Source organism: Triturus cristatus, chromosome 6 (genome assembly GCF_964204655.1).
Source record: "Triturus cristatus chromosome 6, aTriCri1.1, whole genome shotgun sequence".
In the NCBI taxonomy this organism is placed as follows: domain Eukaryota; kingdom Metazoa; phylum Chordata; class Amphibia; order Caudata; family Salamandridae; genus Triturus; species Triturus cristatus.
Window position 1 is genome coordinate 1,342,457,530 of NC_140589.1, and position 25,996 is coordinate 1,342,483,525.

Here is a 25,996-nt window from a genome sequence, read left to right on the forward strand (position 1 = left end):
CATTTGTGTCATTTGTTATTAAGTCACCAACTATGTGATAATTATGTTTTTTAATTTGGATTACCTTCTCCATTGTCCACTTATCATGGGAATGTTCTGCATATTTGTTAATGAAATATTCCAGCTTTTCAGGAATCGTAATGCTAAAAAGAAAGAAAATTAATTTGTCAGTTAAGATCCCTTAGGAGGTAAGGAGGCAGGCTTAAAATTGCACAATTTATATGTACAGTTCATTTACACAGAGGTTAATTTTTTCTGGTGGGCACCGGTGGGTGCTCAAGGGCCCCAGCAGCATTTTATGGTGGGCTGTTGAAGTGAGGCAGGGACTCTATCTATTATTCCTACAAGCAATGGTTGTTGCTGTGTATTAAGCCCATTGAAAAATATTTTGGGACTCTGGGCTGTCTGACTGTTCTCACAGGGTACCACCTGCCAAAGCCCAGGCATTTCGCAGTGCTCAGGTGACACATGGTGATGTAACATAATCATGTAAGTGTTACAAATGATCGATTGGTAAACTCAAAAATGAGCAGCAGGAATCCGACTGCATGCATGCCACCAGGCAAGCCTTTTCATTTTGGATATTCAAATGGTGCAGTTTCACTGTCATCCCCTTATGAGCCCTTGGCATCAAAGTGCTGTAGGTAGCTGCTGGCCAACCCATAGCTGTTTTTCCCTCTCCTGGGCCCCCCTGCGTCACCCATCATACAGTGTTGTTTGCTGTTAGCTTGCCTTCTGCAGTCACTGTGGCCACCACCCAAACCCCGGTTCCTAAATGCCCGCACCTTCACCAGTGCAAGTAATCCAGTTTGCTGCCACCTCCACCAAAGAAGGAAGATCTTCGAACAGTCCTGGCTGCCACCAGCTGTATGTACCTGAGACAAATGTATATATATACTAACAACTTCCTTTGTTCATATAAATAGTGTGTGAAAGGCATTCTTGAGGTCAGGTATTTTGATCCTTCTATTTTTTGTATAGCACATCCAACAGTATACAGGGTGCAAAATAAATTACAAGTGTCAACCTATGTTGTGTGGAAATGACCTGATGTACCTTTTTCAGGAAAGCTACAGTAAAAGGAATCCAGGAACACGTACAATTTCTTGAGTTGCATTTTGTTTTTTACATTTTCTCTGCTCAGCAGCTATAAGGAATCTCCCATTTGGATAAGCAAGGGCTCCAAAATTAAAATAAGCAGCCTTGAGCAAGAGATAGCTGAAGTGTAACTTGTAGAACTTTTAGCAGTATCTAGAGTTTTGAGCTGACCTTCAATCTGACACTGAATAACCAATAATCATTTTTGTTCTCAAACTTTCTAAATTTAAAGTGCTGCTTATTAAGAGTAGGAAATTGAACACAAAAGGGCATCCCAATATTGTGGGCTTGGGTAACTATAGTTAGGTAGGTAAGGATGCCAACAAGGGATTTACTTAAAAATAATCTTTCCAATAGATTTAATTTTAATTTATGATGTCTAGAAATTACGTCTCAAATCAATTGAAGATTATTTAACCTATATAGAGTAACTAGAAAAAAAGAAATCGACCTGACAAGCAGATGTATGTGTTTTCAGATTCATCCTAGAGAAACAGATATTTAAACAAACTATCACAGGGGTTGAAAACATAAATGTCATTGGACATTGACAATTTTTGTTACCATATATTTTAAGTCTGATATAACATATGTCAATGTACTTTATACCCACTTTCTGACAAACAACAAGAGACTGTTTTTTTAAAATACAAGACTCTTCGTAGGCGTTCTCAATTTCTAAACGAAAGTTGGGTTATGCATTGACGTTTTGGTCTCAGTTGTTGCACATCTGTAAGACCATCTTCAGGACTGTGTATTTTAATGAAGATGAAGGACCCCACTCCATAAATATTTAAAAAGGGAACTATAATGTGTGCATATAAAGCCACTAACTGATTTCAGAACAGTTATGGTGAAGCCCATACTAATGAGTATCTGCAGTCTATGATGCCATATAAACATCATTTATGCTTCATTTACATACAACCATATAACTAAATGGGATACTATAGAAGCAAGTAAACACTGCCCTTAGAACTATAAATGTATTTCCTAATGATTATTTATTGCTCTAGCATTTTGTCCCAAATCTGAATTTCAAGCAATAATTGCCCTGTGCATCTAAACAACACTGAACTTCACCAAGAGTGTCCTGAGTCCTCAATTCTTATGTGAGTACTATATAAGTTGTTGTCCCCATGGGATGTGATATTCCATGGTTCCTTCTCTAATATATTAGTGTAATCCTTGGTTTTATTTTTACAGAGAGTACTGAAGCTCTCATGATTCTAAACTACGGGACTTTTGAGCATTGTGCAAACCTGATGGCCTGCACTCTTTACATAACAAAATAATATGCAATAGATCTGGGCTAGTGTAGTCTGGTGAAGGTCTTACAATTCATTTTATTATTCTTTTTCTTGACTATAGCTCTGAAAATAAAGATGCTATGCACCATACGGTTTTTCTCCAGCTTCCTTCTAAATGTTGCTCTGATAACTCTTACATACTAGGCACAATTAGTATCTATCATGAGAAATTTATAGATAATTCAGTTTTAATGAACTATAAACACGGTGATGGGCTTATATCCTCACACTCTTTCGAGTAATCTCTGCTTGTTTCATTCCATGTGTATATTTTAAAGGTTAAAGCTTGATGAGATTCTTCTATGTTAGACATGTTCCCTTTTTTAATATTTATAGGGGGTCCTTTATCTTCATTAAAAGACACAGTCCTGAAGATGGTCTCAAAGATGTGAAATTATCGAAACGTCGACGCATAACCCAGCTTTCTTTTAGAAATTGATAACACCGATGGAGAGTCTTGTATTATCAAAAAACAGTCTCTAGTTGTATGTCAGAAAGTGGGCATAAAGTACATTGACATATATTATATAAGAGTTAAAGAACAAGTTACTTACCTTCGGTAACGATGTATCTGTAAGAAACATTAGTTAGTTAGATTCCTCACCTTAGAATATCCCCAGGCGTCAGACTGGATCCGGAAGATTTTTGTAGCAATACCCCTTGCGCGTCGCTAGGCGTCGTCTGCGGCTCCACGTCCGTCGTTGGCGTCGTGCGCCGGAATGACGTCGTCGGAGTACTTAGACGCCGCCCTCGCGCGCTGACGTCAGTTCTTGTACATAGCTTTCCACGCCAGGAATGCAGAGCCATGCAAGGGACCGACACTGGTGCCAAAAAATCTAGGGCCCTGAAAAGGATAGCCTTAACCCTAGATGTCAGTTCGCAGAACGGGGAGGATGGGTGGGTCGGTGAGGAATCTAACTAACTAATGTTTCTTACAGATACATCGTTACCGAAGGTAAGTAACTTGTTCATCTGAAAGAAACACGTTAGTTAGATTCCTCACCTTAGAATAGATACCCAAGCAATACCAACCCCGGTGGTGGGTCTGCGAACCAAGATCACACCAGAAAGTCCTGGAGGACAGAACGGCCAAAGAAGCCATCCCTCCGGACTTGGCTGTCTAGGCAATAATGTCTGGCAAAAGTGTGCAGCGAAGCCCACGTTGCCGCCTGACAGATGTCCTGCAAAGGGACTCCCCGTCCCAAAGCAGAAGTAGCCGCTGTGGCCCGAGTAGAATGGGCTCGCAGCCCAACAGGAGGGTCCTTTTTCGCCAAGGAATAACAGGTTTTTATACATAAAACGACCCACCGGGAGATGGCCCGTTTGTACACAGCTTTCCCCTTCTTAGCACCCACGTAGCCAACGAAAAGCTGGTCGTCCACCCGGAACTGTTTCGTGCGGTCCAAATAAAAGGAGAGCGCACGTTTTGGGTCCAGACGGCGGAGCCGCTCTTCCTCTTTGGAAGGATGCGGAGGCGGAGAGAAGGTGGGCAAGGTGACAGATTGCCCAAGATGAAAGGGGGTCACCACTTTCGGTAGAAAAAAAGGACGAGGCCGAAGGACAACCTTGTCCGGATGAACAGATAGAAAAGGAGGCTTGGACGATAGAGCATGGAGCTCACTCACCCGTCTAGCCGAGGTGATGGCTACCAGGAAAGCAGTCTTAAGAGTCAGAAGACGAAGAGGACAATTGTGAAGATGCTCAAAGGGAGCGCACATCAGAAATGTTAAGACAAGATTCAAGTCCCACTGAGGCATTACGAAAGGGACAGGAGGGAACGTGTGAGTAATGCCTTTTAGAAAGCGTGTAACCACAGGGGACTTGAAAAGAGAAGGCTGATCAGGAAGCCGCAAGAAGGCAGAGATGGCAGCAAGATAACCTTTCAAGGTGCCCAAGGCAGAGCCCTGCTGGGCCAAAGAAAGAAGAAAGAGGAGAACCTCAGAAAGAGGGGTGGAAAGGGGATCCACAGCCTTTGCTGTGCACCATGCCACAAATTTGTTCCACCGGCAGGCGTATACCGTCTTTGTGGAGGGACGCCTGGCTGTCAGAATGATATCACAGACTTCAGGAGGCAAGTCAAATGGCATCAACTGCCGCCGCTCAATCTCCACGCGTGGAAGTGGAGGCTGGACAGGTTCGGGTGGAGGACCGACCCTGCTATTGCGACAGAAGATCCTCCCGAAGGGGCAGACGTATCGGAGGATCGGTCAACATACTGAGTAGCTCGGGATACCTGTACCTTCGTGCCCAATCCGGAGCCACCAAGATGACTTGGGCCCGGTCGTGCCTGATCTTCTTCAGCACTCTGGGCAGAAATGGTATAGGCGGAAAGGCGTACAACAGACCGCAACTCCACTCGCGACGAAAAGCGTCGCCGAGCGAGTGCCGCCTTGGAAATTCCAACGCGCAGAACTGCTGACATTGCGCGTTCTCGTCGGTGGCAAATAGATCTAACCAAGGCTCTCCCCACTGCTGAAAGAGACCTTGCGCCACCTCTGAGTTCGGACGACATTCGTGATCCATCATGCACCGGCGGCTGAGTTCGTCTGCTCTGGCATTCAGAGAGCCCGCCAGATGTTGAACCACTAGGGTGATGCCCTGGTGTTCCAGCCATGTCCAGAGGCGCTAGGCTTCCTGACAAAGGGTCCACGACCCCACCCCGCCCTGTTTGTTGCAATACCACATGGCGGTGGTGTTGTCTGTGAACACCTGCACGACACTTCCCCGGACAGAGGGAAGGAAGGCTTTCAGTGCAAGTCAGATCGCTCTCAGCTCCAACAAGTTGATGTGGAGGCGAGACTCCGCCAGAGACCAGAGGCCTCTGATCTCCGCCTCTCCCATATGGCCACCCCATCCCAGGAGGGACGAATCCGTCACTATGACATGCTCCGGTAGGGGTAGGGAGAGGCTCTTGCCCGTGACCCAATCGCGGTCCATGAGCCACCACTGCAACTGCTGTGCAGTGCCCTCCGAGATCAAGACATGGTCGGACAGGTTGCCGTGATGCTGGGCCCACTGAAACTTCAGGTCCCACTGCAGAGCCCGCATGCGCCGCCTGGTGTGATGCACTAGTAGGATGCAGGAGGCCATCAGCCCCAGAAGCCGCAGCACTAGCCTGACCGAAACCCAGGATAGAGGCCGAAAGATGGGAATCAGGGCCTGTATATCCCGGACCCGCTGTTCCGGTGGATAAACCCGGAACTGCGCCGAATCGAGAACCGCTCCGATGAAGAGGAGATTCTGAGAGAGGCTCAGGTGTGACTTCGGCACATTGATGGAAAACCCCAGCAAATGCAGGAGATCCACCGTAGTCTGGAGGTGGGAGATGACTGCCTGGGGCGAGCCCGCCTTCAACAACCAGTCGTCGAGATAGGGGAAGACTGGAACCCCTGATCTGCGCAGATGAGCTGCGACCACCGCCATCACTTTCGTGAACACCCGAGGGGCACTGGTAAGGCCGAAGGGGAGCACGGTGAACTGAAAGTGCTCCTGACCCACCGTGAACCGGAGGTAACGCCGGTGGGCCGGCAGGACGGGGATGTGGAAATATGCGTCCTGCAAGTCCAACGCTACCATCCAGTCTCCAGGGTCGAGGGCAGCTAGAACCTGAGCCAAAGTCAACATTTTGAACCGTTCCTTCCGGAGGAAGGCATTGACGTTCCTGAGGTCCAAGATAGGGCGTAGGCCCCCTTTGCCCTTCTTGGGAACCAGAAAGTAGTGGGAATAACAACCACGACTTACTTCTGGGCTCGGAACGCGCTCGACGGCCTCTTTGGCCAAGAGGGCCGAAACTTCCTCTTGCAGAAGATTCAAATGATCCTCCGAGATACGGTGGTGCTGTGGTGGCATGGCTGGAGCAGGTGATGGCGAACCCTGCCTCCCACTGGCGAGTAATGGGCCTGAAAGCTCGGACTAGGAAGGCTTTGAGGCGGATGCTGCCGGGGTGGATGTGGACAGACCGTGTTGTTCTCCAGTACCGCCTCGGCGTAAACCACGTCCGCGACTGCGTGCAGGCTGGTTCTGTGGCCGGTGGCTAGGCGGACGTGAGGAGGTGCCCCTTCCTTGGCCACGAAAGTAGCGAAAAGCAGAAGTTTGTGGCCGCGGGGCCGAGAAGCCCAAAGACTTGGCCGTAGCCCGGGAGTCCTGAAAGCGAGCCAGCGCACTGTCCGCTTTCTCACCAAAAAGGCGAGTGCCATCAAAAGGCATGTCCATGAGAGTGCTCTGGACATCCCCTGAAAAGGACGTGGACCGCAGCCAGGCGTGACGTCGAAGCGTCACCGTGGTAGAAATCGCCCTACCCAGCGAGTCCGTAGTGTCGAGTCCACATCGGATTGCATGGCGCGCTGCATCTCTCCCATCGGCCAGAGCTGAGGAAAGCTGTGCCCGGGCCCCCTCCGGGCACAGGGGCAGCACATCCTCCACCGTATCCCACAGAGAGTGGGAATAACGGTCCAAGAGACAGGCGGTGTTCAAAGACCGCAGGCCCAAACTGAGCGAGGAGAACAGCTTCTTACCGAACTGTTCTAACCTCTTGGAATCCCGGTACGGAGGAGCGGACGGGAAGGAGGATTGGGAGGTAGAGGCCTGGATAACCAGACTCTCGGGGGTGGGGTGTTGGGACAGAAAACCGGGGTCGCCCGGAGCAGGGCGGTGGTGCCTGGCAACGTTCCTATCCACAGGAGGGACTGTGGAGGGCTTGGACCAGGTGCCCTGCAGAACGTCAATGAGGGCCTCATTGAATTGCAGCAGAGGCTCAGTGGAGCTTGCTGCAGACTGAAGCACCTCAGTGAGGATGTTAGTCCTCACAGCCACGGCAGGCAGCTCAAGCCCATGGGCCGCGGCCGCCTTGCGCAGCACCACAGAAAAAGCTGCACCCTCCTCCGAAGCCACAGTCGGAGGAGAGATTAATCCAGTGTCTGGTGAGGTATCCAAACCACTGGTCTCCCCCAGTTCATCTGCCCAGTCCTGCGAAAGTTGGCCCTGAAGGGCCAAAGGGTCCACGGACCCCTCCCAGTCGCCCCCGTCATCCGATTCCTGGTAAACAGGAGGAATGATCGGAGCCGGACGATAGACAAAATGTGTCTCTAGCGGCGTTGGATGCGGCGTCGAGCGGCGCCGCACCGGCGTCGGGTCTGGACAGGGGCTGAACCGGGGATCAACGTCGGCCGGAGTCGGCGTCGGAGGTGGCACCGGTGTCGACGCCGCCGGAGGTGGCGTGACAAGGTCGACCGGCGTCGACGGGGGCCCAGGCCTGGGCCCCTCGGGGACCTGCGGCGTCGGGCCGGAGCCTCCGACGGCGCCGGAGCCGCCGGCGCGCAAGGTCGCCCAGTCGAGTCCGCGGGGCCCGAAGGCATGCGAGCAGGCGTCGACGGCGGGGCCAGGCTCCTCATGGCCGAGAGGAAGGCACTGACCTCCGCTGGCGTCGTGTCAGTCCCAGGGACCGGCGGGTATGGGGACGTGCGCGGCACCTGCGGCTCCGGCGGAGCCGCGGGGGTGGGACCATCCTGACCCTCGGCCGAGTCGCGCCACCGGCGAGGGGAGTCCGAAGAGTGGTGTCGCCTCTTGGACTTCTTGGGGCGCTTCGACTTACCCGAAGACTTCGAGCCAGACGAGCGATGATGTCGACTGCGGCTCCGCGACCGATCCTTGGACCTCCTCCTGGACCGGGATCGAGAGGGGCGCGGAGCCGAGTGGCGAAGCTCGAGAAGCGTACGGGACCGCTCCCGCCTAACTTTCGAGGTCAGGGCCATACAATCGGAACACGACTCCGCGTCGTGGTCGAGCCCCAAACAGTACAGGCACCGGCGGTGATGATCGGTCACCGACATCAGTCGGTGACAGTCGTCGCAGGCCTTGAAACCAGGCATCCTACCGGCACCAGAGTCGATAAAGTGACCAAAAAGAGTCAAAATATTTAGTCAAAAAATGACTAAAGGGGTAGCTCTCCCGGATCGTCGCTTACTGGCGCGGAAAAAAGAAGAACTGACGTCAGCGCGCGAGGGCGACGTCTAAGTACTCGGACAACGTCATTCCGGCGCACGACGCCAACGACTGACGCGGAGCCGCAGACGACGCCTAGCGACGCGCAAGGGGTATTGCTACAAAAATCTTCCGGATCCAGTCTGACGCCTGGGGATATTCTAAGGTGAGGAATCTAACTAACGTGTTTCTTTCAGATATACATTGTAACAAACATTGTCAATGTAGAATGAGATTTATCATTTGAACCCCAGTGACTATTTGTTTAAATACCTGTTTTTTTCTAATATAAATCTGAAAACACATACACCTGCATCTCAGATTGATTTCTTTTTTTCTAATTACTCTATATAGGTGAAATAATCTTCAATTGATTTGAGATATTATTTGTAGGCATCATAAATGAATAATACATCTAGCGGAAAGATTGTTTTAAAGTGAATCCCTTGTTGGCATTCTTAACTAACTATCTTAAGAGTAAGTGGCATCATAGTATTGTGATATTTGGAGACAGTGGAATATTTGGGAGAACAGATTACTTTCTATTTTCTTAAATAAAGAAGTTATTTCTATATTGATTATTTTTAATTTTGGATCTTATTAAATTAACATAAAAAAATATATGACTGTTGTCTCATTATTATTATTTTAAAATGGAGGGGGGTTCCAGACAAAAAGAGGTGGTCTATGATGACACAGATGTCTGTTTTCTTCATGCCCCTAATAAGTAACAAAGCTCCATTGTATAAAAGCAAGGGCCCTTTCAGAACCTATGGCTTTTTAGAAAGCCAAGTAAAAATTGGTCTGCAAAATTCAGTATTTTACACTCTATATTTGTTTTGAGTTCTTTGAGAGAATCCCTTGAGCTCTCCTTTGAGAAAAGCAGACTTGCTTGCACGCTGCGCTCTGACTTTTGTTATTGCAAATGCAGTCAGCAGGAGTGGGCAGTGTTGGAAGTGTGGTGAAGTCAAAGGCTGAAGTGGATGCCACCAGTGGCGACTGCCTCCTTAACAAAATGTAGGTAGTTACCTGCACTCAATTTTTTTACAATTTAATCAATGTACTAAAGGCTTGAAAAATTGTAAAATTGCCTAGAACAATAAAACACCTAGCACCGTTCTGGTGCATTATTCATGTACTGGGTAGTACAGAACAGCTTTGGGACAACAGCCAAAAATATGTAGTGACAAAACGTACAGTGGTTTGGTGATTAGACACACATGAGATTCCTAATGGACATATTTTCACATCTGACAGATAAGTACACCCAACGAACCTCCAGATATTCCTATAGTTATCACTGCAAACATGAAAAAACAATTTTTTTTTGCTAAAGGAAGCTAACATTCGAATCAATAAACATTCACCTTCAGTGAAAACTAATTATGATTTTAATTTCACCATAAATTACTGATGTAGTAACACATGATACAACTGGGCATGGTTTGAGCTAAGGTGGCCTGAGAAAGTTTATCACACCCTACCAGCTGAGCAGTAGCTTAAAACTGATGTGCACATTAGCCAAATTATACATCAGGTCAAACATTTTTATGGAGATCATTAAACTCACCAGACTCACTGGTCTGGAATCTCTTCTCCATAAACTTCTGGTTTGAGGATAATTTAACAAGAGTCCATAAGGAGCTGAAGGCCATTTTCCCATGACCCTGCCTTATTCATAGATGACACAACTGATTGGAAGGACTAAAAACAAATGAGCTCATGACTACCAAATTAACTCACAACCAGCTTGGCCTTTGCTTTGACCCAAATGAGAAGTAGTATGAGCACCATGCAAATTTAGACATGTTTGTATAAGTAAACATGAGAAAGGAAAGCAAGAGTATCTTTTGAGAGGAAACACCATGTGTTGATGATTGCGAGACACAAGAGAAAGCGAACTTACTTTGAGGTATCAACTGGTTGTGGATTGAAGTTTCCTTCAGAATCCATGGAAGACTGTTTCACCATCATACTGACGTAGTTGGATTCCATATAGTCTGGAGGCAAAGCTCCTGCAACTGCACTTAGGCAAGGTAAGGCCAGCTTGAAAAGCTCCTGCTCATATTTCTTTATTGGAAAACACAACATAAAGGAAAAATCGTATAGGTGAAAAAATCCAACCATCAAATATCTCAGTGGTGTGTAACATAGGTCCAGAGATGGATCCATACAAAATTATTGAGGTAACAATTCACAAACGGACATCAGTTGCATATATTTTATGTGGATATCCTGAAAATGTGTCAGGGATACCGCTTTCCCAAGAATTTGTTATGCACCCTGAAATTTGTTATTATGGATTTACTTATGTAGTAACAACATTTTAGAATGGAACAGATTAAGCGCAATGTAAATATAAAACAGTGTGTATTATATGCCCATTAAAGCTGCTGATTGAATAAGCCTTACATATGGTAGTACTTTGTACCAACTAATATTTTGTTTCTGAGAATCATTAACAATACATTTTTGTGGAGAAGCTAGAAAACACATTTTGTATTAAACCTTTGTGCTAAAAATATAAATAATTATACATTTTATTCTGATAACACCACAAAATCTCAGGACCGTTTAATTACTCCACTAGATCTGAATTATATAAAACAATGTAGCCATGAACAATGTTTCCATAATTAGGTGACAGTTCTAAAATAGATTAGCTTGGAAGATTTTGCTCTGCCTGATTCTGAGTTCAAAGAATGAAAACTTGTGCCTGGTGCCCCCGCCCCACCCACTGTGCTTTCACTGAAGGTATCTGTACATGGATGCATGGTTGTATTTATAAATGTACATGTCTGAAGGGACCCAGTAATTCAAAGTACTGCATCTTATTTCTCATTTCGGCCATCCAAACTCGGAATTGATTGCACATGTTGGAGAAGGAATACTGGTCAGAAACGAATATTTATTCCCCTGGTATTTCTGTGTGCCCTATACCAGCCAATTCAGAATCATGGTCTATGAAGAGGTATGGTGGATGCTTGGCTAGATAATTACTGATGAACCTATTAAGATGCAACTTAGGGTTGTGGATACATAAACCAATGAATGACAACAGGAGCAAATGGGCTGGTATGTGGCACATATGTGGCCACCCATTAAAGACAGATGTTTTTGTAACTGGAAGTTGGCCAGATATTAGATAGGTCAGGATAGTCCTGCAGATCCTTGGAGAAAGCCATTTTATGGAGATGTTGTGATTACTGAGTGATTTCTTGAATGATTTGAAAGAGGCTGATGATTTCATGGGGGCTGAGATATATGCCCAAAGCTTGCAAGAGGTTATTAGGTAGGCAGAAAAGATAACTATAAGAAGTTAGAAATAAATAACCTAATACTCAAACAGAGAGAATTGCAAAACCAATAATGTCTTATTCAGAGACCGTTAAATAACCAAAATAAGCAAGGGCTTTAGTTTTTTTAAGGTCGTGTAAAGAAGAAGTATTCTAAGGGCACATTTTTGTCAATAGTAGAAGCAAAATGCCAAAGCACGTTGGTATGGGTCTTTGTTACGAAAAATGGTTGTGGGCTATCCTTCTATCCATTCAGGACCAGGTAAACAAATGCTAGGGTTTGGGCAATGAGGGAGTTTCAGTGTACAGATATGTCTACAGGGTACATTATTCTTGATTGATAAAGATTTGGAGGTGGCACCAAGACTTTATATTCTTATATGGGCTTAATCATCCTTAGACATAAAAAAGCTTTGTGGTAAATTAGCAGCACATGGGAGTATGTGCTTCTGAAGACTGAAAACGTTTCTGTGGCACAGCCATGATACCAGTAGTCTCTCCAAGTGGTCATTCCTAGTTAGTTGTGAGGTCAAAATGTGTGTGCCCAGATCCCAGGAGCTTTAGTGAGTGCTCTTTTAGTGCTGCATTACCCAGACTGGACATCCCACCCTTGAGTGAGATCGGATCTCTTGGGTGGGAGCTGGGTGTTTGAGTCAATTCAAGTAGTTGGCTGAGTGGAGTTAAAAGGAGACCTTGCCCTCCCTTTACTATCTGTATACCTTCTCCTTTCTTTGAATCCATCAGAGCGACTGGAAGAGTTTGACTCTCCTAGCCAGACATATTTTTCACAGGGCTTGAATGCGAGAGAAGAATGCTTAGTATGCGCTGTATTTTTGGTACCATTCTGCATTGTTTTTTGTTTTTCAGAAACACACTCATACGGGGGGGATGTTTCAGAAAAAGCAAAAGATTAATATTCCTGATTCACAAGGAGCATTTTCTTGTGCTTCAGGGCCAATGGTTGTTTCCCCTGGCTGTGAAATTTTTGCCTTGCATGTAAGTCCATAGCAAATCTATTGACATCCAGCCCCTCTGAAATGGGGTGGGCACACCATCATTCTGATACTACAGTCCCTTGGATTCTGGACTGCAGGATCAATGGTTTGCACAGGTGAGACTCCACAATCAGAAATCCAGTGATTTCCCACCTTTAAATGGGGCACAGGATCCACAATGTTGACACATGTTATGTTCTGTCCATTTGTGTGTCCTACATCCACCAAACTCAGTTTTAATTTAAAACACCTCTCAAGGGTGTATAAACTATCAATGTTTCATTATAAACTTATATTTATTTATAATTAGCCTATACCGTAGGTTCATGATTAGCCTTGCTGTTTTCCTCAGTAATAGTTAATTGATTTTTTTTTAAAAAACAATTTAGAAACACATTATTACAAAGATCTAGGGCTTGTGATATTATGACAATTAGGGGTCGATTAGGATGGCGGGTGGAATTGAGTCCGCCCGCCATCCTCGCGGTGTTGTGACCGGCCACCAGGCATGCGGTGGTCCCGCACCGCAAATTAGGATGTGACTGCCACCCTGGCAATCGCATTCCGCAGTTTAACATTGTGGCAGGTGCTGCTTACAGTAGCACTCGCCGCAAATTGCCATGTTGTGCATTTCCATGCACAACGTGGCAGGCACCGCGCGGAGCCTGCCACCTTGTGCTTGACAATGGAGGGGGGTACCATGGGTACCCCCCAAGTGCACCCCCTACCCCCCCCCAGCCCCCTGGGGGCCCACAACGGGCCCCCAAAGCAAATCCCCACCAGCCTTTCTGGAAAGGCCTTTCACCGCACACATCCTAATATGGATGGTGGTGCCTGCTAGGCTAGGCTTACTGTATTTGGATCTTAGTTTCAAAAATGAAAATGAACTGCAGAAATGTATGAAGCTTAAAGGATCTGGAAAATTGTTCACACATTTCGCTTATAATCTAATAAACTCAAATTAAATATCTTGTATTGACTTTCAGGGAGAGCATTTGGCACAAACAACTGATAAAATATCGCAATAAAAATATAAAAAGAATAAAAATGTAGACTAAAAAATGTGGGAAATAAATAATATGAACAAATAGATTATAAAAAATGACTTTTAAACTTCAAACAATACTTAAAAGACAATAAAAAGGGCTGAGAGTAGAACAATTCTTATACATTTACAAAACAGAAATACACACCTTTTGAGAAAGTGCATCAAAGATGCCCCAAAACAATTTTCTAGACAAATGAAGTTCTTCTTCAGAGGCAGCACCAAAGTTTCCCCATCCGCCCGGAAGACAGTAATACTTCCAACAACGCTCATAATGAAATGTAAGCAGCTGTAATACAAAAAGAACAAGACAAGCATGATGTAAAGATAGAGAACCACGACTTTAGTTCAGTATTCGGTGAAACTGCCTTGGAATAAATATGCACAGACAATTTCCTAGTTTGTTTTGGTTTGTGTCTTTAATTTATTAGATGTTGGTAATATAATCCTAGTGGAAAGTTTATTTTAAATTGTGAGCTATTTTATCCACTTTGGTGTAAATGTATTTAGAAGGTTGTGTTTCCAAATGCAGACTTACTTTAGACTAGTGTTTTTTAATCTTTCTGCAAACTCTATTGAATCACAACTGGAAGCCAGGGACTCCTACGCCATTTCTACATGTTGTGCCTTAACATTAATGCACAATAAGTACACAAACAAGTACATGCTATGTGAACTATAGGAGTTAATAGGTAACCATGCAAAATCAGAGCTTTCCGCAGAAGTAATAACTTGATTGACACTGGCCCTGTGCAGAAACAAGCCAGCAAAGCTTGGGATCAGGAATGGTATGTGTGTCAAATTGTGACAGATGCAGTCAATGCATAAAAATACAATTCAAGGTGCTCATTATGCCAGAGTATATGCTGCCTACTGGGTAGTTGCACTCTGCCTGTGGTAATGTTTCAACTGAGGTTAAAAAAAGAACTGACAGGCCCCCTTCCAATTAAATCAGTGTAGGTGTTTGGAGTCTGCAAGTGTCTGTTCATGTAAATCAGTGGCTAGGAGAATATGCAGCCTTAAAGGGCCTTTGTGCAGTCAACCTATAAATGCAGGCATAGATCATTAAGCACTTGGGACATCAGCTCTCTAAGTATGAAGATGTGTATGGATTTCTAGAAAACACGAAAAAATAAAAAATGATCCTAATCACTAGTCGTGTAGTTCCTATAAATCTATATAGGATCTGCGTGTTTTGACAACATACAACTGTGGGATTAGTGTCCAGGCTGATTTCAGACACCCCCACAGGATATGTTCGCCTGTATACCCGCTAGCTCACAGTGCCACTATGAACTCCTCTTACCAAGGAGAGAATAGTTTTCAGGCAACTATCGAACATGACAACCTGTCCCGTCAGGGGTCGTGGAAACAGTACAGTACTTTTTGCTCAGTCACGTGTGCTCACTTTGTCTCAGAGAGATACACAGAATATACATTTTCAGTAAGCATTTATTGAACCAGTGTCATTCTAGTGTAAAATATATGTGCTGCAACAACTATAAGACAGAAACAGATATAAACGATTATAAGCACCAACAGAGTAAATGGATGGTAGATTTCTACCATAGTGCTAAAACAATGAATATATGCAGGCATAAAAAATGCATGACAGTAATAATGTGTACTCCTACGATGCTAACCCTAACTAGATGTACGTAAATGTACCTAACATGTATGTAGATGTATAGCCAAGCATCCCCCTAGGAAAGAACCAACCACATTACCTGGTGTGAGAGAATGAAGGACCCAATTTTGGTCTCAAGATGGCCCCCCCGTGAGGGATGTCAGGCCACTCGCGTCCGTGTGTCAGCATGGAAGTCTTTCTCCTCTGCCTGCCCCAGCATAGATGTGTTTATATAGCCAAAAGGTACCCTCAGGGGTTCTACCTTGCTGTGTCATGTCGGCAGATGAAGTCAAAAGGGATTACCCTTATACATAGTTATTATGCAGAAGATGCAGAGATGGTAGTCCTGCAGTGATTTTGAGAATCCTCATTCATAATAAATGAGGCTAGTTTTCAGAGAAAACCACACAACATTTATGCAGTACCTAATTAGGTTAAAGGTTCAGCACAAACCTGTTATGTAGTACAATGGTACGGTAAATGTAGGTGAAAGGTTAGGTGACTACCCAAGCCTATATTGGGGTACATTACAAACCATAACACTAGGGCAAGTCGAAGCATGTTTGAATACAAACAGAGACTGTGAGCATTCAGGCATTCTTTGCCCTGAACAAGCAATAAACTTCGACTAAAATTAAAAACAAAAAAATGCTTATGAATTAATATTAATCATAGTTTTATTGCTTTTATTAATACATATATCAAATACTTTGGCTTCGAGTATGTAATATTGTTACTGGATGAAAACATCCTTGTGGGAGGAAACATCTTTATATCGTTATTTTGATCGAACATTTTTGCTCAAATATTTTATGATAATTGACAGAAAATAATGGTTGGAGATCATCTGAGTCAGCAGATACACTGAATAGGCGCCACAGAGCCTCAGGGATCTGTGGACCGCAGGTTAAGATTCACTCTAGACAAAAATAAAGAGCATATCCAGCCACCTCAACTGAAAGGTATATTAATGAAGTCTGTCATTCTGAAACCAGCCCAAGACTTTCTGATACGGATGGCTCAGAAACATTCATGGAAATTGTCACCTTTTATGGTCTGAATGCAGTTTTTAACAGGTGAAAGCTCAATAAGTGATTTCAGCAGCCATTGTTTTGAAAGGGTTAATACCTTTCAGAGGTTTAAAGTGTTATCTTTTCTAAACATGCACTCTAAGTCAGCCTGTACAACACATGTGTCTTTTTATACCACCAGGTTTATGGAAGCCTCCAAAACATGGGCATTTGTATATATCAAGGTGTGCCATGTATGTTTAAAAACTTTAAGACAGTTGTTCTACCAATTTAAAATCAGAGAGGGCTGCTACCAGGATTACTTTCACCCTAAGTGAAACCACGATCACAGCCACAACCACCACCATTATCACTGCAACTACTGCCATTACTAAAACCATCACCACCACTGCAAACAGAACCCCTACAGAAACCACCACAACTAACGCCACTAGCAGCACCACTTTTTTCACCAGCATCACTGCAAAGTCTAAAACGTAGTCCTTGTAGAAGAATGCCCCTTTTTCTGTAGTCACTCCCATGTTTTGCCAGATTTTGTTGTTTATTTGTGGACTCTACACACCAGGACACTACTGTCTAGTGTATGTTCTCTGACCCCTTGAACATGTTGAAATTGCCTATACTGCAATTTGCCACATTTAACTTACCTAAAAGTCCATAGTATATGGTATACAGTGTACCCAGGGCCTGTAAATTAAATGTCTCTAGTGGACTGCAGTAGACATTATGTCAACACTAAAGTGAGAAGGTAAAACATGACTGCACCCCACACAGGCCCTATCCATCCTCCTCGTACTCACCAAAGGGTCTGGCAGAGACTAATCTTCCTCCCAACAAAATAAACATCAATACCCCGGCGTGGTTGGAGCTGAGGCGACCCGCGCCCGACCACCGCCACCGAGGCCCCAAGCCCCCTCCAATGCAGACCAAGATGGACCAATATACAACAAATGACCCAGGATCAATCGTCGAGGCCGGAGAGAAACCTGCTCCAGCTGGAGCAGACCTCAACACAATCCTACAAGCCATTAACGCCTTACAGGCGAGGTCTGAGTGGATGTGGCTTTCCTCCGGCAGGACCTCTGAAACGCGACAGTCCATATCACAGAAGATGAATCCCTTATCTCTTCAAGGCGAAACATCCTCCGCCTGGTGGGTTTCCCAGAAGGAACAGAACATTGATAAGTGGAGGCTCTCATTGAGCAATGGATTGTATCCTGAATGCCTAAAGACTCTCTGTCCACATGGTTCCCCATGGAGTGGGCCCACCGCTCCCTGGCTCCCAAACCTCCCTTAGGAGCCCGGCACAGACCAATACTTGCCAAGATCCTTACTTTTAAAGACGGGGACCACATCCTGAGAGAAGCCTGTAACCAAAAGACCCTGACCTACCACAACCATACCCTAATGATTTTCCCTGACTACACACAAGAGGTCCAGACTCCCCTCGGGCTCATTGTCGCGGTTCAATCCTCTGGGCCCCGGGCCAGGGCAGCCCGGGCAGGGTCGCCTAAGATGAGCAGAAGATGCACACGTTCCTGCAGGGTTAGAGGTGTCCGTCGAGCCATGTCGGGCTCGCCCATGGGTGCTGGCCGTAACCCCAGAGATCAGGCAATGCTGAGCAATTCTCGCACCCTGCAGCACTCTGGCTCCCTGGATCGGTCGGCCTCCAGAGACAACTCTCCTAAGACTCTGAACATTGAATCCACCGACTTGGATCTCTCCCGCAGTCCAGCACTTCTGGGATGACCGGCCCAACCAAGAACCCTGTAATCCAGTCCGCCACTGAGGCGAAAGAGTCTCACGCGGTCCTGTTACAACAGAACTTTCAGATAACTCTGCCAATGAAATGAAATATCCTGACATAAGGAAGGGTCCTCCATGCAACTCCGAAGCTGACTGTTCTAGTTTGGCCTGTTAACTTTAGCATTAAATGGAGCAACAGATGCTTTCGTTCTCGAAGTATAGGATAGAGGGGAGAGGGGAGGGGGTTGGGACCATTATCCCGCGTTCTTGTTGGACTGTATTGGTTTGTTACCACAGCACTCCATTGCTACACCACGGTAGACAGGCACTTAGACCACACAACAACAACAGAGATGCCGCTCCGCGGCCAGAGAATACCCTGGCCAATCCCACATCCAGATCGGGCCCTAAAGACTCTCAGACTCGCCCAAGCAAAACATGACACAAACACAAAATAGCAGGGACCATCTCTGAGTACTGTCATGGAATGTCAAAGGTCTGCTCGACGGGGTCAAGGGGACCGCAGTCCTGCGATACGCCCAACGACATGCATCTGATATACTCCTGCTCAAGGAGACCCATCTTATGGGCAATCACTGTCTCTTCCTTGCAAGATACGGGTATGATAGGGTTTGCTCAAGGGTCACGTGGAGTGGCGATTCTCTTGAGACACAACCTCCCCTTTGTGCTCACACATGCCACCAGCGACTCCCAGGGATGCCTCGTGGCCTTTGACCGGAACACTAGGAGGGAAGGTCCTCAAATTACTGTCCATCTACACTCCTCCCACAACACTCACCCTGACCTTGAAATGAACTAGTGACATCTTTGCTTCCCTACTCCTGTGTGAGACAGTGATGGGGCTGACTTCAACGCAGTTATGCAGTCAGACCTTGATATCACAGGTGTGCCATCCACCATGAGGATGCTACAAGCCAGACATCTAGCAAATTGGGCAAGTACCCTAGGCGTTTGTGATGTCTGGAGGACATGGCACCCCGAGGCAGGCGATACACTCAAACCTTCATGGCACATCACACACACGTGAGAATAGATATGATCTTCATGCCCACCCCCGATTGCCAGAGGATCAGAGAAATCACTATCTTCCCCCATGGCATCTCAGAGCACTCACCTCTGCTCCTGAATGTAGGTGACCCCTCTGACACACTCCACCCCAAGTGGAGGATGAATGTGTGGTTCCGCCAAGATAAAGACTTCAAGAAAGCAATTGAGGGAGAGCTCCAGCAATATTTCCTCACCAACCATAGCTCTGTCGCGTCCCTGGGTACTCTCTGGGAGGCAGGTAAGGCCACCATCCGTGGCTTTGCTAAAGGCCACCTCAAACCCAAGCGTTCGGCCCAAGACAGCCGGGTCACCCTCCTCAAGGCCCATGCGACTCCACCTTGAGAGGTGTACACCTGAGGAACAGGATGGCCCCAGGCATGGCAGCTTGCACTGGTGAGAGATGAGATCAAACAAATCTCTCTGGAGTCCGCTCAGTTGCTATGGCGGTCTTCCATTGCCCAAGTGTATGGCTGGGGGGATATAAATGGGAAGATTTTACACAGACTGGCCACATATCCTCTAGCCAATCGTATAATCCCAGGTCCCGACAGCTTCCCACAAGAATACTATGCCACATACTGAGACGTTCTTGTCCCTCGGCTCTCTGACCTATTTGATGAGGCCACTGATAAGGGATCACTCCCCCAGAAACAGACGCAGCTACTATAGTTGTCATCCCCAAGACCCAGCCACCTTCGTCAGACTGCGCAGACTACCGCCCAATTTCTCTCATTATCACAGAGACCAAAATATATGCCTCTGTCCTGGCTCAGGAAACCCCGATCAGTGTGGCTTCATGCTGGCACTAGGGACTAGACACTGTCTCAGGCACCTCCACCTGGCTCTAGCAAACCACCAGTCACTAACTCTATACCTAGCACTCCTCCTAATTTACTTCGAAAAGGCTTTCGACTCGGTCGATTGGCACTACCTGGAGGATGTACTGGTTGAAATGGGCTTGGGCCAACATTTCCACAGCTTAGTTAGGGTCTTGTACTCCAGACCCAAAGAGCGGGTGCTCATCAATGGAGTGCTCTCGGAGATGTTTCCGATTGGAAGAGGCACGAGACAAGGATGCCCCTCTTGCCCCTCCTCTTCGCCCTGCCGATGGAGCCCCTGGCCTGCCTTATTCGGTCTGACGATCGGATTCAGGGATGGAAGTGGCAAGGCTTCTACGAAGACAAGATCATTTTATATGCAGGTGATGTCCTGCTTTTCCTCGCCGAACCAGCTCAATCCGAACCCCGATGCCTCCAAGTACTACACTCCTTCGAGCAGGTCTCCGGCCTGTGTCTGAATTCAAATAAGTCCACTTTGGTTCCCCTACATATATCAAGGGACTGCTTCAGCTGGCAATCAACTATACCCATCAGGTGGCAATCATTTAAATATTTGGGAATTTGGGTCGCACTACTCCCCGAACTAGCTTGGTCACTCAACATCACCCTTTTAGTTAGGAGGGCCAGGGAGGACCTCCGAAAGTGGCAAACCCTGTCGCTTACCCCCTAGGGAGAGTCGCCCTCTTCAAAATGATAATTCTCCCCAGGTTCCTATACATTATCCAAAACACCCCGTTCCACCTTCTTCGGACCTGGTTCAAGGAACTAGACAGTCTCGCCAGCAAGTTCCTTTGGAATGGAAGGAGACCATGAATGTCTCTCTCCCAATGCCAGATCCACCTTTCGACAGGGGCATTGGCATGACCAATTTATACCTGTATTATCTGGCAACCCGCCTACTCACCTTACATGATTGGTTCAACGGGGGCTGGTCTAACCCGGCATACAGAGTCAAACTGAACGAACTGGGCCTTCCCAAAATTCAAACAATGATGTATGGAGGACCAATACCCAGAACTCTGCCTGTGGTGACACATGCAGTACTGCTGGCTTGGCACGCCTCCCTGCGCCATATCCAGTGGACGCACAAACTAACCCTACACACACCTCTCTGGCAGGGTGCATGGCTTAGGGAGGTGAGTGAATTGGAGGGGTTCCGGGCATGGGACCTGAATGGTATTTCTCAATTAGGTGACGTATGGGTTGGCGATCATATACGCACATTCCAGGAGTTGCAGACTCGCTAGTCCCTCCACCCAGTTCAATTCTACAAATATTTGCAACTACGCAATGCCCTCTACACACACATAGCAAGCGGCACGACACTCCCAGAATACAGCCCCCCCAGAAGCGCAGACCATGATGGGAAACCTGGGGAGAGAAGTGGTACCACGTATATATCGCTCCTTAACTAACAATACTCCAACCACACTGGACCAACTCAGAAGTCAATGGGAGATCTGGGTGGGTCCCCTCGAGGAGGAAGACTGGAGAGATGCCTTGATGGCCCCCAAAACCATCACTACCTCAGCCAGGTTCTGCCTGGTACAACTGTTCTATCTCCACACTGCCTACCTGACCCCACAGCGTCTCTACAAAGCAGGCCTATGACCTACGACGTCCTGTACACGCTGTGGCCAGGATTAAGCAGACTTCTACCACATGGTGTGGACTTACCCCCGCCTTGCCCATTACTGGGAAGCACTAGAAAAGGAACTCACTGAGGTCTTAGGCTGGGAGATCGCACATAATCACCTGAATATACTCCTGGGGGTCACGGATGGATTAGAAGGGTCTAGAGCCGATAAACTGTTCCTAGGTACGGCCATGATGGTGGCCTAAAAGGGATATCGTTGCCATCTGGAAAACCCCAGCCCCACCTAGTATAACTAAATGGGGAAGGGGGGTGGACTGGTATGCAGCACAGGAAAAATCTCTTTACGAAGCCAGGGGGTGCCCGGCCAAACATCGCAAGATTTGGAGCAAATGGTTGGGTCAGATAGAATAAACATATTTCTCGCCTCATTGTCCCTAATTAATCTGAATGTGATCTTGTGGGACTATGGATTGTAGTGTATGCTGAAACCCTGTGGACATAACAGATGTTACTGTTTATTGACCTCGCAAATGTGCTGTACTATTTCTTTTGTTAAAAAAAAATCAATACAAATTGAGTATCAAAACAAAAATAAACTGCAAATTCGTCCTGTCAGAAGAACCCTTTTGACAGGCCTAAATATTAACAAGTCACCATAAATTGCCCTAATGCTCAGTGAGGCAGGGGGCATGGTATGTAAAAGTAGAATATGTAAAGTTTAATGTAAAACATGTCCTTACAGTGACAAGGCCCGTAAAGCTATTTTCACTGTAGCTGGGTTAGCTGTTCATTAGGAAGGCATTAGGAGTTATTATTAAAATTAAATAATGTTATCTTTGCCAAGGCATCCGCTAAAAAGCTAATTCTTAGACTTTTTAAAATATTTATTACAAATCCAATTTATTTGCGAAATTGTATTTTTAGCAAATATTTTATAAAAGGTACTTTTCAAAACTCACCTTTTTCCTGCCGAAAGATTTAAGAAGCCAATTTACATGAGCTTCCAAATATCACCCAGAAGCTGTATAGCTTCTTCGTGAAGTGTGAACATGCTCCCACACCTGAGACAAAGGCCTTGCATGTGGGAAGGTATTCTGCTCCTCTGACAAGATGACCATCTGGGCAGTGGTCAGGAACTTAATTATCTTCAGAGAGACCTACTGTGTCACAGGCAGATGTAACTAATATCTTGGATTGCCCCCTCTTTTGTGCTTTTAAGGAGCCAGGCACCAATACCAGTGGGAGAGGAGCTGCCTCGAGAACCAGCATTGAGTTACCACAGAGGGGGTGTTAGAAAATGGTCCTCTCTACAGGGTCACCCCCAAACATTTTGCCTTACTCCTTAAACTTTTTGCTGAATTCTTTTTCATTGGCTTTAAGACTCTGTGCACTTTACCACTGTTAACCAGTGCTAAAGTGTGTGTGCTCTCTCCCTAAAGCATGGTATAATTGGTTTACACCCGTTTACACCATATTTTAATTTACATGCAAGTCTCTTGGAAAGTGGTGTACCATATACCCAGGGCCTCTAAATTAAAGTCTTTACCAGTGGGCCTGCAGCACTAATTGTACCACCCACTTAAGTTGCACCTTAAATCAAGTCACAGGCCTGCCATTGCAGCTTGAATGCAACTAACACATCAACATCATTCCGGAGATTGAAGTTGACGCATCACCACTGTTGCATGGTCACCACCGAGGCAGTGCCTTCAGTTGTGTTGATGGGAACCGGCGCATTGCCACTGCAGTGGGGCTTGGAGGTGATACACCACCTTTGGAACCACTGCCATGCGATGTTTCCCAGTGCAAGGTCCTCACATCCCTATCAATGATAACCTCGACAATGATCTTGAGAAGTCTGCATCACAGCTTTTGCACTCATCACAGCTGACCCATCATTGCTGTTGTACTCATTGGTGCCGATGAATACTTTCATCTGCTCCCTGCATCCTCACCGTCGACAGGATCCTTGACATTGATGTCACCCAGAAAAAGATACTTTTGGTCAGAGGGCCAAGCCTGGTCCCTGTAACTGGATGGCACGCCATCGCAATCGTCCTGAAGTTTTGTCTTTGTCCTGGTCCAGTGCGACCAGATATCCGTTGTTGGCGCTTAGTGCTTTTGGCACTATTTTAACTTATTTCTTCAAAATTCAATATCTCTGGTTTTACCCATTGGATTTTTATCATTTTGGTCTTGTATTATTTATCAATATATATATATATATTTATCAATATATATATATATTCTTCTAATCCTGTGTGGAATATTTTGGTGTGGTGTTTTCACTGTTATACTGTTTGAAGTACTGCACAAATAATTTACAGAACCCCTTCAAGTTAAGCCTGACTGCTCTGTGCCAAGCCACCAGTTGGTGAGCACAAGGTATTTTGGGTATTGCTGATGTCTTACCCTGACTAGGATTGTGGTTGCTGGTTGACCAGAGCTCACATCCCAGTCAACCAGTAACCCAATTTCCAACAGGAAGAGTTGCTTATTTACCTGCCATAACTTTAGGGTGGGCACTGGTGCACTGCACAAAGGAAGATAGGTTCTGTCATCTTGATTTTAGGTAGAGAGGGGCACTGTATGATTGTTTGCAGTAGGGCACACAGAAACTGCTGCAAAAGTAGATAAAGTACCCCAGGAAGTTTTTCCATATAGGTTAGTGAGAGACCAGGAGCCACTCACACCCATAGGCTAGTCCCAGGCATAAATGTGGCAACCATGAATAGCCACTTCAGAACACTTCTGGACCTAAGGAAGTCAGAAGTTCTGCATCTGGTGTTGATACCTTTGAGGAGACCCATAAGAACTGGACCTGCTCCCACGTGTACCTAGGACAAAGAAGTGGGTTCTGAGAGTCGGTTGGTGGAGCATTTTGTTCGGCTTTGGGCCACAAAAGCTGCAAGAAGCCACTTTCCTGGAGGACCAGGCTGACCAGTTTCATCTGGACCTGCCCTAGACCCTGCTGGTAGCCTCTGTTGGAGACCCTGAAGTTCATTTCCTGAGGTCCTGAAACCCTTAGCTGGTGTCAGAGTATACTCCTCCTGCCTACATCAGGAAACCGGGGATATAGAAACTTTTAGCACATTTTTCTCCTAGAGACCCATTGTGGGACCGGTACCAACAAGCCAGGTGATCCACCGAGGGTGCATTGCTGGTAAGCCTGACTTTGTCATTGCTCCTGCTATGGTCATCTCTATAGTAGCCAATTCAATTTTGTGTGCGCAATGCCAACTGGTGACGTAGAATGCTCTTCGGTTACAGCCTGCAGTCACTGAGGAATTCTGACTTCCAGAAAAGACTCTAAGCCCAAAGGTAGAAATCTTCACCGGCCAACTCTGAGCATCATCTGATCCACAACTTCCTGGGCAAGATCTCTGGACTTTTCTGGCTCTGAGCTTTTCCCACCTTTGTCAACAACTTTGCCAAGACCTCATCCTTCTTCAGTCAGTCGTCAATAAGACCATTTTTGGATACAGCCTGCAGTTTTGTCCAGCTGAAGACTCTCCCTACTCTGAAATGTTTTAAGTGTGAAGGTTTCTTTCTGACTGGGACCGATCTGATCTATGTCCCCAATCTGTACTCCATTGCAGTCAGCCTCAAACTTCTTATTGGATTTTTGGAATTTTTGCGTAATTTTGTTCTGAAGCGCAGTGCTTCTTTAATTCTGGAACTGAACGAATTCTGACTATTTTTAGGCTTGCCTTTGAGGTGTGCAGGTCACAGCACTTCGCAGGTGCAGTGCCATTGCGCAATGTTTCGGCATTTGGCATCCGGGAAATGCTGTGTGACGTGAAGAGAAGGGGAGGGGCCGCTGGTGCGTAGCAGCAGATCATGTAGGATCCGCCCGCTGCAGATTATCCTGCTTTTAAAGAATCACTGCCCAGAGTCTAGCTTAAACTTCCACCCCGTTATGCATACACTCCCAAGGTCAAAACTTAGGGGGATCGAAAACTGATATAGACTACTACGGGAGTAAGGGCTAGTGAGCAGGTGAAAAGTTTTTTAGATAAAATCAGCAGTCCACACAATACATCTTTTCAGAGGTAGAATGGCAGTCTATCTCGTGATTAGGCCATAAGGCTTTAAGGGCAGCAAATTTTAAGAGGATGTCTTCTCTACCTCACTGGATGGTTCACTACACCCCGTGACTCTTCACAGAATGTACCTAGCAGTGGAGAATTGCTGCTTTCATTGTCAGCAACAGGGGATGGGAGGTTGGTTGCATATGGTTTTTACCTGCCAAAGGGTGGCATTGTTTTGGGAAACTGTGTTTTCTGCCATCAGTCTTGGTCCCCAGATTAAGACTTATCTGGAGGCTTGTGCGGCACTGTTTTTTTTAAGTAAGAAGGGCTCCGG

At 46.1% G+C, this 25,996-nt stretch overlaps 1 protein-coding gene across 1 annotated transcript in view; it reads right to left on the reverse strand.

Moving 5' to 3' along the window:
- RYR2 (ryanodine receptor 2) overlaps nt 1–25,996 on the reverse strand; it is a 3,458,987-nt gene that overhangs the window by 1,161,041 nt on the left and 2,271,950 nt on the right. Inside the window, exons 50-52 of the mRNA XM_085612346.1 lie at nt 13,872–14,012; nt 10,294–10,457; nt 65–143 (exon numbers count right to left, since the gene is read on the reverse strand). Coding sequence (XP_085468472.1) covers nt 65–143; nt 10,294–10,457; nt 13,872–14,012 — 384 coding nt within the window. The remainder of the gene's footprint in view (nt 1–64; nt 144–10,293; nt 10,458–13,871; nt 14,013–25,996) is intronic.